Source organism: Drosophila serrata, unplaced genomic scaffold, assembly GCF_035046125.1.
Source record: "Drosophila serrata isolate PLE 108 unplaced genomic scaffold, ASM3504612v1 contig_60, whole genome shotgun sequence".
NCBI classification, from domain to species: Eukaryota; Metazoa; Arthropoda; class Insecta; order Diptera; family Drosophilidae; genus Drosophila; species Drosophila serrata.
The window spans coordinates 249,018-267,549 of record NW_028256958.1 but is presented as its reverse complement, the minus strand read 5'-3'; the positions used below and the strand labels follow the sequence as shown (position 1 = coordinate 267,549).

Genomic DNA, 18,532 nt, shown 5'->3' with positions numbered 1-18,532 from the left:
TATAAATGCAGGTACTAATGAAAAAACCCGGAGTAAAATTGTGGATGAAAACGTGTGCGACGGATTTTGTGAAAAAGTCGGGAAGAACGAACGTGACCACGAGGAAAAGGTGGACGACGTGACCGATCGTCGTCAGTGCCGGCGCCTCGATTCCGTAGCCCAGAGCCGCCTCAGTACCGCCGCCTCAGTTCCGCCGGCTCAGTGCCGCCGCCTCCATTCCGTAGCCCAGAGCCGCCTCAGTTCCGTCGCCTCAGTGCCGCCTCAGCGCCGCCAGAGAGCCGCTACACCGCCTGAGCCTGCGCAGTAGCCGGAGTCGCGCCTGCCGCCGCCTCGCGTAGCGCCACTTGAGCCGTAGCCGGAGTCATCACCAGAGCAGCCGGAGCCGTAGCAGGTGTCATCACCAGAGCAGCCGGAGCCATCACCAGAGCAGCCGGAGCCGTAGCCGGAGCCATCACCAGAGCAGCCGGAGCCGTTGCCGGAGCCATCACCAGAGCAGCCGGAGCCGTAGCCGGAGCCATTACCAGAGCAGCCTGCGCAGTAGCCGGAGCCGCGCTTGCCGCCGCCTCACGTAGCGCCACTTGAGCAGTAGCCGGAGTCATTACCAGAGCAGCCGGAGCCGTAGCCGGAGCAATCACCAGAGCAGCCTGCGCTGTAGCCGGAGCCGCGCTTGCCGCCGCCTCGCGTAGCGCCACTTGAGCCGTAGCCGGAGTCATCACCAGAGCAGCCGGAGCCGTAGCCGGAGCCATCACCAGAGCTGCCGGAGCTGTAGCCGGAGCCATCACCAGAGCAGCCGGAGCCGTAGCCGGAGCCCCCGTAGGGCCGCCTTGCCGCCGCCCCTTGCAGCCGAAGCGCCGCCAGAGCCGCCTCAACACCGCCTAAGCCGTAGCGCAGTAGCAGGAACCGCCTGGCATTCGCCGAGGCCGTGACCAGAGCCGCCGTAAAAGCCCAGAGCGCCGCCAACTATTCCGGTGAGTCCGTTCCGGAAAGGGCCATCCAAAGGAGGTTGGCCATATAATTGTTAATTTAGTTTGCTATTTAAATTAGGATACTATTAAGTGTTTAGCGTTACATTCGTTCGTTAACCGTGTCCTTCGCTCGACCGTATCCTGGGTGCGGGATTGGTGCAACACGAGCGCTGTGACCAAAAGGGGAACGGAGTAGAAGCCGGTCGTTTTTCTTGCTCTGCTTTTTTGTTGCGAACACCCATACCCCTATATTTCTATTGGAGCTCCATCAGGGATTAGGGACTAAAGAGGGAAACATAATTTTGTGGCCGATTGAGGCCGAATCATTAAAGGGCGTCTCCTCCGGGAGTTTTGAGTCCCCAAAAGAGGCAGCCTTGGCGCAAGCGCATCCCTGGCTAAGGCCACGCTCTTGCCGGGAGTGGGGTGATGACCCATAGAAAAAAGAAGTATATGTTTGTAAATAAAATAAATTGAAATAAAATATTATCATGAAAATTGAGTAGACCAGTTTACCTGGGGGAGATGAGTCGGTCGCCAGACCGCCTGGAATAGCCTCCGGTCCGCCGGAGATGGGTGATGCTCCTAGATAACCAGGAGGCATCACAGGATGGATGGGGCGTCGTGGCAGAAAAACCAATTCCACCAATTTAATTGTTTATTTACCTTTTTTCTGTTTTTGTTGTAATTAGTGATGAGAGTTGTGTTTCGTGAGGAGTATTGTCAGAGACGTCCGATTTATTCCGATATTTAATTGTGCGGACTGCGGGCATTGGGTCGGACCCAGCCCTGGGCCTACTGAGCTAGCCTGGTATTGCCCGAGAAAGGATGCAGTTCCGTTACAAGCATTTACACCATAATGCCTTCTATAATTGACTGTATCTCCGCCAAATGTAAATATTTTTTTTCCAATATGTATTTTTTAGTTAAACATATGTACCTTAATATTCCAATTAATAAAAAGTAGTATTTTTAAAAACTTTGGCAAAATTAATTTTTTAAAAACCCTCCAATTCTCAGGCGTTCATGGTGGTTTAAACCCTTAATTCATGTTTTTCCATCTCTGACACCTTTGCCTCGTTAAAGTTTGATAACTCTTCTGCTTAACACCTACAGTTGTCTAGATAACGATCGTTGAACTTGCGAAGGGTTCAAAACTGCCAACTACCCTTAATCTCGGGAGTTTTTTTCTGGTTCTTTAGCGAATGTTGGACATAAGCCTGCTGCAGCAGCAGCGGCGATGAATGCCGTTCAAGCACTGGCGACTCCGGCCGATACCCACCATAGCGAGCTGCAGGGAACTTTTGAGGTTATAATCGACATCACCTATGCAGACGCAAACGTACTCACTTTTGAACTGAATTGTGGAACACGCAATTTATTATTTCGCGCGTTTACACATTCTTTTCAACTTTTGCACTTATTAGGACCGCAAGAGAGCTAGAACACCTGTCTCAGAGGCGGTCGAACGTGGCAGTTGCTGATGACAAATCTCAAAGTATCGATATTAATTATCGATCTGGCAGCTCTTTTAAGCTTGGAATCGATATCTTTTAGATCAGCTTAGCCTGACAACACCATCACTAGTGTTAACAATGCAACTATTAATCGATATCGGTTTCCGTCTAGGATAAAATTATAGTCAATAATTTATTTAGGACAATTAGGAAAATCGTTGAGCTACATAGCTACATGCCCCACTACAGAGACAACCCTTATTTATCTGTTTTTAATTTTTTTATTTTTAGTTTTTATTTATATGTTTATTATCTGTCAATTAGGTCACATTGAATTAACGTCCCTAATTCTGAGGTTTCAATACTACTGATATATATTTATTTATTTATAAAAGACATGGTATTATGGACAAAAAAAAAATATATATCCCAATAATACAACATGTTTTTTATAAGCCAATACTTTATTTCAGTTTTCCGGTTTTTGTTACAATTATTTCCCAACTTTAATTATTATAAAATGTAATAACATATAATATTAAGGATCTAATAACATTTGTCAGTGAGCAAAAAATGTTACTAAACCCCTTTCTTGTGACTTGGGTGTTAAATGTTATTTTTATTTTATGAGATTTATACATTCTTATAAATAAACTAACGTTTTTAGAGGCATGTTCAAAGTATAGGGCTATTGTTCTTTTAAAAGGGGATATTCGTGTAAATCTAAATTTGTTGGTCAAATTTTTGTTTGTTTTAAAAAATAGTTTATTAATTGGAGAATACGATGTAAAAATTCTAGTTAAAACTTTGAGTACTTCAAGTTACCACTCTTAATTTTTGCGTGTTTACTTATGTTGCAGACACAATTCACAAAAACCTAAGCAACGTATCGGAATAAATATAAAAAGTATAATCTTTAAAATGAAAATACCTTTTTCTTAATATTTGTGTTTTTAATTGAAATAAGTTTTATTACTTTTTAAGACGGGAAGTCAAAGCTAATTTTCTGAAAATCAACAAGTATAAGGTCTCTCATGTACACAACCGGGAAACTCAAAGATTGGGACGCTGCCATTTTGGAGAATTTTTAATATTGTGAAAAAAGTTCGTATCATCTTCAATGTAGTACTTGTACTTTAATGTGGATCTTTAAACTATCTCCAAAGTTTTCAAATATTGAAATTTTGAACGTTTAAATTTATTTGACCATTAAATTTTATTATTTATTAATGCAAATTACATTAATTTAAATTTTGCTTAAAGGAAAACAATTTTATTAAAACTATTTCAAATGTACAACCTAATCATTTTATGTCGCATCGCTGAAAACATATGTACAATGTTATACTTCATGTGTTTGTCTCTAGAAATGGATAAGTTTAAATGCTGTCATTTTTGTTTTACTCAAAAAATTAACTTTTTATCTTAAACTACCAGCTGAAAATATGACATTTTAAGAACGCAGCACTTAACTATTTTTTAAAACTATACCTGTCGCTTACGATTACAAAAAGGAAATTTATGTATAAACAAAATCAATGAATGTTTTGTATTTTTGTAAATAATATATATAAATATATAATATTATTTCGTATATTTAGAAATATTGATTGCATTTATTTTCTGTAAAAGCATTTCATTCAACTACTGGAGCACTGTGAGAATAGACGAAATTAAATTCATGTTTATCGGCTCACATTCTTATCGGAAAAAAATATTTTAAAATTCTTATGAACATACTCGTCCTTGTTATCTCACTATTTTAAAAGTTGATGAGCCCTTTGATTGGCCACTGCTATTCTGGCTTCATTAGATTCACCCTGGAAAGAAAAAAATTAACTGCCATTAATGTTTAGGTACCTTAACACAATTTCATTTTATACAATTTCATTTTATACAATTTCATAATGAATTTTAATAAGTGCTACTAAAATAACATAACATTAAAACTTACAGAGAGATATATAAAATACTAGCTTTACCCTGCCACGTTTCTTTGTGGCATATTGTGGTTGCACGCATAAGAAATGAGTCAAAACAAAAAAGAATAATTTTCAAATTCATTTAATTCTGTAATACTTGTTCGTATACAATATTCTTCGTTTCTCCATTCTCCGCGTAAATATAAAGACTATCTGGTTTTCCGACACGGAAACACGCAACATATAATTGTCCGTGTGAAAAACAATCTGCATCCAAATCTAGACCACACAACTCCATAGATTAACCTTGAGCTTTATTAATGGTCATTGCGAACGCCAAACAAATGGGAAACTGCAATCTCTTGAACTGGAACGGTGTATCAGTCGGGATCAGAGGAATCCTAAGAGCGAGGACATCTTCACCTTTGAAAGGACCAGTTATGATCGTTGCTTCTACTACGTTGTTCATCAATTTCTTGACTGCGAGTCGCGTACCGTTGCAGAGTTTCGGCTGATTTATATTCCGGAGCATGATAATCAGCACACCTATTTTTAATTTCAATATGTGTGGTAGCATTCCGGGCAGATCAAGTGAGTTTAGAAATTCCGTAGGGTAATTAACTGCTTCCTCTGCCTCCACAACGGGGTCTATCGACTTATATGTAATTTCGTCAATTTCTATACTGAAATGGATTACATGATTGAGCTGGTAAACATCTTTGTTCTTGGCAGCGAGAATCGCTCGTCCACTGAGCCAATCGTGATTCCTATAATTTATTCGGATATCGGGGAACACTTTTTGGATAAGTCCTTCCTTCGATGTAACTAAATTACAGAAATTCTCTGGCAATACTATTTTTCTCGCCGTCGGCTGATCATCGTTCTGTAACTGGACACGCATATTCGTCTTCAACTGTAATATACGTACATGTTGCCACAATATAGAATATTTCAGGCAAGCATTTATCTCGTCAGCTGGTGTCGATCGGGAAATCACAGGCAACGTTTGCCTGAAATCCCCTGCGAGTAATATTAACGCAGTCCCAAATGGTTGGACAGCTCCACGCAAATCCCGCAATGATCGATCGAGAGCCTCCAGCGATTTTTTGTGTGCCATCCTGCATTCATCCCAAACACTAAGTTTACATCTTTGCAATACTTTTCCCATGCCAGATGCTCTGGAAATGTTGCACGTAGGAGTCTCGACGATTTGCATGTTCAACGGCAACTTCAGCGCTGAATGAGCAGTCCATCCACCAGGTAACAATGTCGCAGCGATTTCAGATGAAGCAAGAGCTAAAGCTATGTCCTTGTTAGCTTGAACCGTAGCCAGAATAAATGTAATGGTGAATGTTTTCCCCGTTCCTCCTGAAGCATCCAAAAAGAAGATGCCCCCAGCCCTGTCGCGTTCATTATTTTGAGAGTGAATCAAATCGATTGCTGCAGAACGCGACTGCCTAACTCTCAATCGTTTTTTCTAAAGCCTATCTGCTCGTCTTTCTGCTGATTTCGCGTTGTGCATCTGCATTGTTCTCAGCCGCTCAATCTCTCGGATGGAGGCCCGGTTTTCGTCAGTAATATTCGTAATCTTACTTCTTTTTTATTCTGCATTGCGAATACGACGACTCAAACTCGACTTCTTGGGTGGCATGACTCCGTTTCTTACTGTAACTGAACAAAAAAATAAAATTTTAATCTCCTATTTCTTCTTTCAATATTTTTGGGATGTTTGACAGGAAATGCTTCCATTCAGCTGGCTGCCTGTAGAGGGCGCAGCAGTAGGGGCACGGGGAAACGCGAAAAAAACGGATATATTCGCAAACGCAGATAAGCTATCAACATCAAAAGTAGACAATAACCGAGCTGGAACCTCAACGCATTTTGTGTAAAAATTTGGGCTTAAACGGTTCAGAACTTTTCTAGTCTATAAAGGAAGTAGACACAAACAGAGCATTTATATATATATAGATTTCTATGTAACATTTTGCTTATAAAATCTAGACTCTTATGATAGCTTGTACATCAGCTGTTTATATCTTTATTTCAGAAATAATTAAAAACTGCCATTACCCTTACTTCTTACCGAATAAGGAGTATTTCCTTACTATATGCTCTAACACACATTGGGTGGACAGAGGCAAAACTTAGGTGTGTTATTTAATTTAATGTAGTTAACAATGCTTACAGAGTGATATACTAGGTAAAGTTAACTTAAGTAAACAAAAAAATAAAAATGAAACAGGAAAGGAAGCTAACTTGAATTTATAATACCTTGCAAAGGTATAAAAAGGACAAAAAAAAGAAAATATTAAATAATAAATTAAAGGACATCAATGGTTAATAATAGTTTTCTTAAATAATTTTAATTGACCTTTGAACAAAATACCAGAAAAGGTTTTCTTTCGTCTTTCTATCTAAAAATCGGCAAAATAATAACAGAGTATAGTAATAGAGTAATTTTTTTTATAAAACAGTGAATTTAAAGTAGCTAAGAAGAAGTGGGGAGCTTACTGAACCAGAACCAAGATATGGAAAATGAACAGTTAAAAATAGATTATTTATACGAGATTAGTATGACTTGTCTAGTCTAGACTTGTCCCAATTTAAGTTACGAAGAGAAAATAATATGATCTTTTGGACCGACTGAATTATATTTGTAGATATATAATTTGGGGACTCCTTACACTTGATCAGTATTCTTAGGTAATGTGATCCACAGTAATATAAAGAGCTTTTGTAAAAAAAAGGGCACAAACAATAATTACTTGTTTTATCAGTTAAAGCCCACAGTTTCCAATGTGATATGTATTAGTAAGGGCCGAAGTCCAACCACAAATTATGGATTTGCATGTTGCATATTTGAAAAATAGAAAGGAGCATAATTAAAATAGAAAAGCTAAAATAAAGTAAACGCTTGGAACATGACGCTTGGTGAATCATTTTTAAAAATAACAAAAAGTAATGGAAAGATCTGACTGCCTTCTGGGACACCAGAAATTAAGTTTATTAAAAATCAAACGTATAGCTTTATCTATATATATATATATATAAATGCTCTGTTCGTGTCTACTTCCTTTATAGACTTGAAAAGTTCTGAACCGTTTAAGCCCAAATTTTGACACAACATGCGTTAAGGTTCCAGCTCGGTTATTGTCTACTTTTGATGTTGATAGCTTATCTGCGTTTGCGAATATATCCGTTTTTTCGCGTTTCCCCGTGCCCCTACTGCTGCGCCCTCTACAGGCAGCCAGCTGAATGGAAGCATTTCCTGTCAAACATCCCAAAAATATTGAAAGAAGAAATAGGAGATTAATATTTTTATTTTTTTTATTCAGTTTCAATAAGAAACGAAGTCATGCCACCCAAGAAGTCGAGTTTGGGTCGTCGTACTCGCAATATAGATTTCATTATTATTATTATTATTATTATTATTATTATTATTTATTTATAAAAAGAAAATAGCAATGAACTGCCATTCTTAAAATTATATTGTACCCTTACCTCTGCACAACAAAAGGGAGTGTTTTTTAACGATGTGCTCCGACTCACATCAGGTTGGCAGATGTAAGGATAGGTAGGTTAACAGATTTTGGACATTTAACTCGTAGGACAATTCAACATGTAACAGAAAATAGTACTTATTGTACATGGAACATAGAACACGGAAAGGATCATGCTCGTCATTATTCGTCTTACAAACGTTAAGGGCTATTGGACGAAAATGACGAGAAGGCCTTACAGGGACTGCGAGACGTAATTTGCTTAATAAATACGTGGAGCAAATTTGACCATTGAGTAGCTTAAGTATAATGATATGGCCGTGGCAGGTTCGACGATCCTTTAATCACGTAGAATCCACGTAGAGCGAACAAAAGGAATTGTTTCTGAACAGATTCAATAAGGTCTTGATACTTCGCATATTGAGGTGACCACACACACGAACAATATTCAAGAATAGGGTGAACGAGTGAGATATAAAGAAGTTTTGATGTGTAAGGATCATCAAACTCCTTTGACCATCGCTTAACAAAGTCAAAATCCCCACGAGCTTTATTAATAATTAGACCAATGTAGTCATTAAAATTAAGGGTATGGTTAAATAGGACTCCGAGATCTGTTACCGTGTAGATGCGTTCAAGATCGCACGCACCTATAGAGTAATTGGCGAGCAGGCAATTCTTCCGGTAAAATGACATAAATTTGCATTTGGAGTTGTTGAGAAAGAGGATATTATTAATGCACCAGGATTGCATGTTATTAAGGTCAGTTTGCAAAAGGTTGTGTGAATGAGAGTTCGTCAATGGCAAACAAAGTTTGACGTCATCTGCGTACATCATCACACTTGAGTGTAGAACCACTTCAGGCAAGTCATTGATAAAGAGGCCGAACAGAAGTGGCCCAAAATGGCTCCCTTGAGGAACGCCAGAAGAAACAAAAACCCGGTTTGAGAGAGAGCGCTTAAAGGCAACACGTTGACTACGGTTGGATAAATATGTTGCAATCCAGTTAGTCAATAAAGCAGGGAAACCAAGAAGCGTAAGTTTTCTAAGTAATAGTAGGTGATTTACCGAGTCAAAAGCCTTGCTGAAATCGGTGAAGATAACGTCTGTTTGAAAATTTAATTTGAAACCGTTTCTAATGACAGCACAAAATTCTAGAAGGTTAGTAGACGTTGATCTGTTTTTCATAAAGCCGTGCTGAGAGGGGGACATAATTGACCGACATTGGTGCTGCAGCTGCGCAGTAATCAGAAGTTCGAATAACTTTGGAATAGCACTAAGCTTTGCAATACCTCTGTAGTTTTCGATATTAGATTTACTGCCCTTTTTATGGAGAGAAATGATGAAAGATTCCTTCCAACTTTCTGGGAAAAATGAAAGACGAAGCGACATCTGAAAAAGAATTGACAGAGGTCGGCATAAAGCACCAGCACAGTGTCTCAAAACACAGCTAGGAACGCGATCAGGACCAGAAGAAAAGGAAGGTTTTAGTGTCTTGAGGTTCTGAAAAACATCGTCTTCGCAAATAGCGGGCATGAAAATGGAATTAGAAAGTGGAAGAGAATAAGGATACGAAGAGGTTGTATTGTAGCCAATGGATGAGTACGTAGACTGGAAAAATTTTGCGAACAGGTTCGCTATATCAGGCTCGTTAGACGCGGACTCAGTATTGAGATGAAGACAAGAAGGAAAATTTTGGGATCTTCGTTTTGAATTAACAAACGCGTAAAATTGCTTAGGATTAGCCTGGAACTTATCCCTACACCGATTTAGGTGGTTTCTGTAGCATTCAGAATTGTGGACTAAGAATTTTGAGCGAGCTGTCAAGTATCTAGAAAGGTCCAAAAGCAACGCGCAAGTAATAGAAAGGAAATTGACTTGAGTGGCGAAGGAACCAAGCAAAAAGACGTAAGATTACGAATATGACTGAAGAAGAGCGGGTCTCCATTCGAGAGACTGAGCGGCTGAGAACAATGCAGATGCACAACGCGGAATCAGCAGAAAGACGAGCAGATAGGCTTAAGAGAAAACGATTAAGAGTTAGGCAGTCTCGTTCTGCAGCAATCGATTTGATTCACTCTCAAAATAATGAACGCGACAGGGCAAGGGTAGCTGAAGCGCGTTTAAAGCTTGCTGAAGATCAAAACCTGCAATACAATCGTCTTGCATTCCGATATAATACAACTGTTGATTATAGGTCGAATCGCAATGTCGTTATTGGCCGGATGCATCAGGTGTGCACATACTGTCAGGCTCGCAAATTCAAAAACGAACCAAAAGGATTGTGTTGCGCTTTCGGGAAAGTGAAATTGCCTCAACTTGAAGCTCCACCAGAGCCTCTGCACTCTCTATTCGCTGGAATCGCTATACTGGTGAATCGAAGCATTTCCTGTCGAACATTAGGAAATACAACTCTTGGTTCCAAATGACGTCATTTGGTGTGGAAATTATAAATGCGCAATTCATGCTAACTTTTAAAAAGCAAAGCAGGTTCCCTGCTTCCGTTCCCAGACAGCGAACACAAATTTCTTCAAATGTACTCCATTGGTGATAATGGAGATGAAGTATAGGCACGTTATGGAATCAATACCTCGCTGAAGAGGCACATTATTTCGCAGCTATAGAAGCTTTTTCGTTCTCCATCGACGAAACGATCGATTGGTAAACGTCGCAGAAACTCACCGTTGTTACGATCCTTTGCAGTATCCACTCATCTTCTGGGATGGTGCCGATGGATACCATTTCAATGTGAGGATGGTAGTCCAGTCAATGGTGTAGAAACGAATAGAAACTGCAGCGCGATGAACTTTTACTCATACCGATTAATGGTTCGGAGGACCGATGACAATCATATATTGAAATGTCGTCAGTTGTTTCATTAGTACATTATCGATATGTATGCAAAAATTGAAACAGAACGTTTGCTGTTCCTCCGATTGAATCAGAAGAAACTTCGGTCCGAGGAATATATCCATTTGCGGGATGCTGTGATGAATGACCGTAATACAACCAACGTTGGAAAGCTCACGATTTTGCCATCCTTCCATTTTGCCATATGTTCGTTGCTACGGCCGTCCAGACTTATTTATCACCTTCACATGCAATCCAGCTTGGGACGAGATAGTACAGCTGTTATTTCCTGGACAATCATATAGGGATAGGCATGACATCACAGCCCGTGTTTTCAGACAAAAGCTCAAGTCACTGATGGATTTCATTGTGAAACATGGAGTTTTTGGATCTGTGCGGTGCTGGATGTATTCAGTAGAATGGCAGAAAGAGGATTGCCGCATGCGCACATACTGATTTGGCTGTATGATAAAATTACTCCAGACGAAATTGACAATGTGATATGCGCTGAGATTCCACGGGCAGAGGTTGATACGGATTTGCATGAAGTTGTCATCAAGAACATGATCCATGGCCCTTGTGGTACCCTCAACCCATGTTCACCATGCATGGTAGACGGGAAGTGTTCCAAGCTATATCCTCGAGCATTTACAGCCAACACCGTAACAGGGGACGATGGATATCCTCTGTATAGGAGACGGTCAACTGCAGATGGTGGGACTTCGGCAACTTTAAACATGAGAATTGGTGATATTGAGGTAGACAATCGTTGGGTGGTTCCATACTCACCACTATTGTCAAAATCATACAAAGCGCAGTCAAGTAGAGTTTGACCCCGCGAATTAATTTATTTATTTACAATAGAAATAGAAAATATCTGTCATTTAAAAAACCATATCCCTATATCTGTGCGAGTATTTGTAACGATATGCCCCGGCTCACATCAGGTAAGCAGAGACAAGAATAGATGTCTTTAAATGTTACGTACATTATTTACGATTGACAATTCAACATGCAATAGGCAATAGTAATTAGTGCAAAGGAGTGGGCGGATGGTTTCCCAAAAAATATAAGCGTTCGTCAGCCCAATAATTCTTCCTGGTCGTTGGTAGGATTGATTCAGTGTTGTTGTTGTTGTTGTTCCACTTTATGTTTTTTCCACAGTAAAAAGAGCGTAGTTGGCTTCGTTTTCACTTGGTACGTTTTATTAGGCACTTCGGTTAGAATTAAAACTAAAGCCCCGCTCAAGGGCTGCTGGGACCGTGGAGTCGCCTTCGGCTGCAAGACGAGAGGGAGCGAGCGACGGCCGGGAGCAGCGAGAGCGAAAGCTCGTGCCCCCACACTGCTGCTCGAAATTAAGCGCCCTTGTGGCGCGAACATTCTCCCCCCCCTTGCGCACGCAAGACCGCGTTAGGCCTCTCGGCATGCTCCGGAGACGGTCCATCCAAACACGGTGCTCTGGGCGACGGGCAATCCCTCGTCCAATTTCAGGAACCCCGGTTGGATCAGCTTTGGATACAAGTCAGATCCCAACATGAAGGAGATTGTCGCTGGGCGGTGGAACAAGGGATCAGCGAGACGGATGTCATCAAACTTCGCCCGGGTGACGTCGCTCAGAGTCCCGTGTAGGAGTTCTGATCTTGAGGCTGGGATCGAGCCTCAAAATCACCTCGAGGCTGAAACTGCCGGTCCTGGACCGGATGGTCGCCTAGCGGACCTCGTCTTTTCCTGCTTCTATTGTCGGTAGCCTGTACGCCACCGCCAGCGACCGATCAATGGAGCTGACCGCCATGCACGGGTCAATCATGGCCCCCATCTCAAAGGTCGTCTTCCCAGTATCAAGCACGACGCAGGCTGTCGGGAGCACATGAATGACCTTCTGGTGCAGCAACGCTGCCACCGACGAGGATGGAGCGGAGGCCGCAGGACGGGTTGCCTCGATGGCTGGCGACGGAGATCTGGAGACGGTCATCACGGACGGCCACGGCTCGCTCGCCCGACGCGGAGCAGGCGGGCGCGCCGTGCCTTTCGAAGGAGGTGCTGGTGGCGATGAACAAAGCGGCTTCTCGTGCGGATGCAGCAGCGTATGGTGGCTCTCGCCACACTTTTTGCAGCAATCGGTGCTGCGACACGTTCCTTCCGATTGTTGGTGGGCGAGGCAGTTTGAGCAGTACTTGTTGATCAGTACTGCTCGAAGGCGCTTTTCAGCGCTCAGTTTCAGGAGCCTCTTGCACTTCCGAAGAGGATGGATTCCCCGGCAGACTCGGCAGCGGTAGGAGTTAATACCTTGTGAACGTCTGCTGTCCAGGGTTTCGGCGGTTCGAGGACGCGGCACCATGATGTCGAGTTGTTCTGCGGGGAAACGAAAAAGAAAAACTTTAATGGGAGTCGGTCATGTGATTGGAAGCGGAAATATTTTCCTCGTTGGACACGTAGGGGACTTTAATCTCCCCAGGGAGGCGGATGACCTTGTGGACGGGCCGTTTTATTGTGCCGCGCGCCGTACGGATCTCCACCACTCGAACTCGGCCGTCAGCGCACGGACAAACAAAAACGATTCTCCCGAGCCGCCACTCGTTCGGCGGCAGATTATCATCCTTGACGACTACCATATCGTCTATTTTGAGATTCGTGGTCGGAATTTGCCACTTATTGCGTTTGTGGAGCTCTTTTAGATACTCCTCTTTCCATCGTGCACTAAACTGCTGGTATTGGGCCTTCAAATGTTGCCATCGATTCAGTATCAATTTTGCTTCGCCTTTTATCTCAGGCTCAGCCGTGGAAAGCAACGGCCCTCCAATTAGGGAATAGCCTGGTGTGAGGGCCAGCAAATCGGGTGGATCTTCGGACATGAGGGAGAGGGGTCTAGAATTGAGGCAAGCTTCGATCTTCGCAAGAAACGTCGCTAGCTCCTCGAATGTGTACTTGCAGGTAGCCGTGAATTTGTAGAAAAGGGCTTTGAAACTTTTCACCCCGGCTTCCCACAGACCCCCCATGTGTGGAGCCTCTGGTGGTATAAAACGTCATACTAGTCCTTGAGGACTGTATGCTGCATTTACGGACTCTTGGAAGACCTGTAGGAAGTCCCTTGATAACAAAGTTGCTGCCCCCACAAAGGTCTTGCCATGGTCCGAGTGGACCCGCTGAGGACAACCGCGCCTAGCTACGAAACGAGCAAAGGCTGCTAGGAACTTCTCGGTTATAAGATCGGATGCGGGTTCCAAACGGATAGCCTTAGTAGAGAAACACACGAATACACACACGTATCCCTTGGTAACGAGACATGCTCTCCCAGTATAATTTTTGATTTCGAAAGGGCCAGCATAATCAATGCCCGTGTAGGTAAAGGGTCTGGAGAAGGAGACTCGGTCTCTCGGAAGGTCACCCATCAGCTATGTTTGGAGTCTTCTCTTATATATTGTGCACACTTTACACGGATTCACCACAGCCTTCATAAGATTCTTGATCTTCGGAATCTAATACTTTGATCGGATCAGGCGCACAATCAATTGACTGCCGCCGTGGAGCGTAATCTGGTGAGTCAACTGAATGAGAAGGCGGGCCAGCCTACAGTCGTAGGGCAGAAGGATCGGATGTCGCTCATCGTACTGCAGGGCTTTTGACGCCGTGATGCGCCCACATGCCCTTAGAAGACCGTGTCGGTTAATGAACGGATATAAGTTCACGATTGAAGATGCCACTGGAAGGGGCCGTTTCTCTCGCAAGAACTTGTGCTCTTGGCCGTACGCTCTACGCTGTGCAATGGAGATCAGCGCTCGTTCTGCCTCTCGAATTTCTTCACTCGTGAGTCGTGAAGTGGGCGAAATTGAGCCCTTGCGGCAGCGCTTGAAGAATCGTTGAACATACTCCAGGACTAGCAACACTTTGTCCAGCTTTGAAAAGCGTTCCAGAAACTCGGCCTTACTAAAATGCACCCTGACCGCCCGCTGCTCTAGCTCTGTGTTCGGATGCACATCGCTTTGCACTGGCCATAGCTCTTGTGGTCCTTGCAGCCACTCAGGTCCATGCCACCACAGTTGACTGTCCGCTAGCTCGTGTAGTGATACGCCTTGACTAGCTAAATCGGCGGAGTTCTGTTCAGATCGAACGTGTGCCCAGCAGTCGACTGGTATCGCCTGGGTTATCTTGACAACTCTGTTGGCCACAAACGTGGTCCAGTTGCAAGCAGGCTTTCGTAACCAGGCCAGCACGATTGTGGAATCGGTCTAGCAGCATACGTCGGAACTGGCAGTCGGCGTATCTGGAAGCACCGTTGCCACCATGGGGGTCAACAGCACAGCACCACATAGCTCTAGCCTGGGAAGGGACACGGTTTTTACTGGAGCGACTTGTGTCTTGGCTGGAGGTATGCGAAGGCTTCGTGACCAAACTCGACGAGCACGTAAATAGCCGCTCTAAAAGCCTTTTGGGACGCATCGTAGAGGCCATATTATTCAATTTTAAACACGGAACACGGATCTGGCTGAGGTCGGAATACTCCAGGAGGAACGATCGCCATCTCTGACTCAGTTCGCTAGGAAGCGTATCGTCCCAGCCTAGATCTTGCAGCAAAATCTCTTGCATGAAAATCTTGGAGCGCACGATGAACGGAGCGAGCCATCCGGCCGGATCAATTTGGTGTAGGAGCAAAGATGAAGATGAAACAGCTTCTCGACCGGGGTCAGCCTGGGGTTATTCACATAAACTGCCGTCGGAGGTAGTCCCCATCGAAAACTTCCGTCTCACACGGAGGTAGACGACAACCGGACGAAAGTTGGGGTTGAGAGGGAGCTGAAACGGTAGGAGGCGTTATCCTTTCTAGGGTCTCACCAATTTGTGCCGCACATGCCTCATATACCGAGTAGCAATAATCATATTTCGATTGCAGCAGCGGCAATGTGCTGAGGGATCCTTCTAGGGCAATTAAGTCGGAGCAGGTCTAATATTCCTTCTCGACTTTTTCCCATAAGGCTCGCACCTGTAGGAGGCGTACTTGTAGTGTATGCGATGACGGTGTCGCTTGACTAGGATTGTTGATCTTTGCCTCAAAGAGGCTTACGCGATCGCTGACCGCAAAAACCTTGTGCAAAGCTGCGGTTGCTGCCGTTGGCTGGTCGGAGGATGCCATCTTTTTGCTGACCGCGCGTGTCACCCTTAGGAATTCACTCCCGGAAGTGGAGGGGATCTCAGGCTTAACTGCAAGCGATGATTCGCTAGATGCTTTCGCCAATGGATGTGAAATTACAATCCGGGGAGAGGTCTTTGAACTTGGCGACGGAAGCTCCCTTCCTGGAGATCCCGACAATTCTGTTCTTCCTTTCGGACTGACTGACTTGGGTGTTGGCCTAGCGCGAGACGGTACTGGAGTGGATGGGGTGGCTTTGGACTCCTTTCCTGGCGCAGATGTCGGTTTCGACTTTCTCTCTATGGGCATGCTCAATTAGGGCCTGACGAAACCGAGACCACCTAACTGACGCACCAGAATAAAAAAAAAAAAACACTGCGACAAGGCCTGTGCTAGGATGAACAACCCAGTCTGAATCTCAATTCGAAAAAATTTTAGACTCCGCCCTCACTGGTACAATGGAAAAAAAAATATATATTAAAAAAAAACAAGAAACAAATAAATTAGCTTAAAAAAATAGCTGAAATGCGGTTACCAGTGTTAGCTAAGGCAGATAACCAAAATATCCCTCTAGCTCGAACAAATGTGCTACATAAAAAAATCAAACAAAAAAACTTTAGCTTTCATTTTTATACAAAAAAAGCAATTAGCTAGAAAACCAAAAAAAAAAATAGCCAAATGAGAGAAAGATTGCTATCTTGTTTTTTTTTTTTAAATAAATAAAAAAATAGTAGCAGACACTCGGCTAAAAACGGTGGGAATCGGCTACAATAGCGCAACAAACCAAACTAGGGACAAAGACCGCAACACAATTAAAAAAACTTTTCTCGCCAAGCTAATGGAATTAGCTATAGGCCTATTAAGCGGAACTTGACAATTGCTTCCAGTCGACAGCCTCGATTTTAACTTCCGGAATACGACGGATGATCGCAGAAGGGATGTGAGCACAAAGAAAACAAAAAAGAAAAAAAAAATAAATAAATAAACAAAACCCAACCTAGCTGGAAAAACCAGCTATAAAATAGCTAACGCGTGTGTTGCTCGTTATGCAGCAATTAAGAAAAGTAAAAATAAAATGTGGATAATTTTTAAATCCTGGTTCACGAAATTTATTTCTTTAAAAAAATGTAGGTGGCGGATTTTGTCTCGTCGGCACTGTTCGGCTGTGGACTGCATAAGTGCAGGTGCTTGTACACGCTCTAGGCACAAAGAGGAGAGGAAAAAAAAGACAAATAATTACTTGATATGCCCTTATGCGGGCGTGTGTATATACATATGTATGTAATAGCTTAGAGATCGATACTCAGCGCAGAATAGCGCGAAGCTTGCCCAATATATATGTATATATGTAAATAATTGTGGAGATCGATGCTTAGCGCAGAATAGCGCGAATCTTGCCCAATATATATGTATATAAGTATGTAGATAATTGTAGAGATCGAAGCTCAGCGCAGAATAGCGCGAAGCTTACCCAATATATATGTATGTATGAATTATTATTACTTTTAAATTATGTTTGTGCAAATGTGTTTTTGTGTATATATATATCTTTATTTATTTATTTTATTTATATAAAGCTAGTGGTTGGTTGTAAACTAAAGGCTAACTTAGGATATTGAGCATTGGCTGCTGTGGCCTATCGCTCGATTAAATATATACAGATTTTAATATTATACAAAGGACTTAAAGGCTAGATTTTGTGGGTGAGGTTGGCTTTGTGGAGGAAGGAGTGGATTTTCATTGAGTTTTCTGTTGTTGGGTTAGTGAGGAGTTGGGTTGGGTTTTCGTGGGAGAAGGATGAGGTTCTGTGTTGGGAAAGTGCAGTACAGTCGATTAATATGTGTTTTATATCTATTGTCGCATTGTTGCATAAAGGGCAAGTGTTTTGCACCGTTCTATTCATATAGTGGGCGTGTGATTTGTGTGTGGCCTAGACGTAGTCTATTGATTATTATTTGTTGTTGTCTGCTAAGGTTTGTGGTTTTGAGGGAGTAGTTTGACTGTAGTAATTTTTGAAGTGTTGTGTGATATCTTTGGAGTTAAGGTTTTTGGTAAGAATGAGTGGATAATTGTAAGCTTCCTTGGCTGTTTTGTCCGCTCTCTCGTTCCCTTTTATGCCTATGTGGTTTGGGATTCAGATAAGTATAATTTTAGGGAAGAGTTTGGTGATTATGTTTCGGTTTGTGGTGGGATAGTAGGAGTGGTTGTTGGAGTTGGTTATCGGTCTTAAGGAGGATAGGGAATCAGAGCATTTAGTGAATTTCCCAGAGTTTTTGCTGCAGATTTGGACCGCTTCAAGAATGGCTATACCTTCGTTTGTGAGGACAGAAGAGTAATAGGGTAGGAGTCCGGTTTTAATGGTGTTGTGGTCGTTGGTTATGCTAAAGCTAACAATGTCGTTAGTCTTTGAGCCGTCGGTGTAGAGGAATTGATGGTTGGGGAGGGAGTTTTTTATAGAGTAGAAAAGTTGGTGGAAGGTTATAAGGGGTGTGGTGTTTTTATGTAGTGGGATAGGGATGTGTTTGTGGCTTTTATGATTATTTCTGGGTTGTGTTTTTTGGATGGGTAGTTTTTAGCAGGGGAGAGATGGAGGGATAGGGATTTGCAGGAGTCAATTATTGTATCAATTGTGCTGGGGTACCTGTATTTTTTTTTTGTTGGTTTGAGGAATTTGCCAATTGGGGACTCATGCGAGTGGATTAGTTTAGTTGCTAGT

The 18,532-nt window shown here is 42.7% G+C and overlaps 1 protein-coding gene across 8 annotated transcripts in view; it reads right to left on the bottom strand.

The window, feature by feature from the left end:
- Positions 1-2,864: 2,864 nt before the first annotated feature.
- Snap25 (Synaptosomal-associated protein 25kDa) overlaps positions 2,865-18,532 on the bottom strand; it is a 262,071-nt gene continuing 246,403 nt past the window's right edge. For 7 of the 8 annotated variants that reach the window (XR_015272614.1, XR_015272618.1, XR_015272620.1 and 4 more), the window contains one exon: positions 2,865-4,239. Coding sequence is in view for 5 of the 8 variants with exons in the window: in XM_086836953.1 (XP_086693079.1) it covers positions 4,177-4,239 (63 nt within the window). In the remaining 3 variants the exon portion in view is untranslated. Of the gene's footprint in view, positions 4,240-11,874; positions 13,044-18,532 lie in introns of those variants that run through there. The other variant, XM_086836971.1, reaches the window with a different exon arrangement.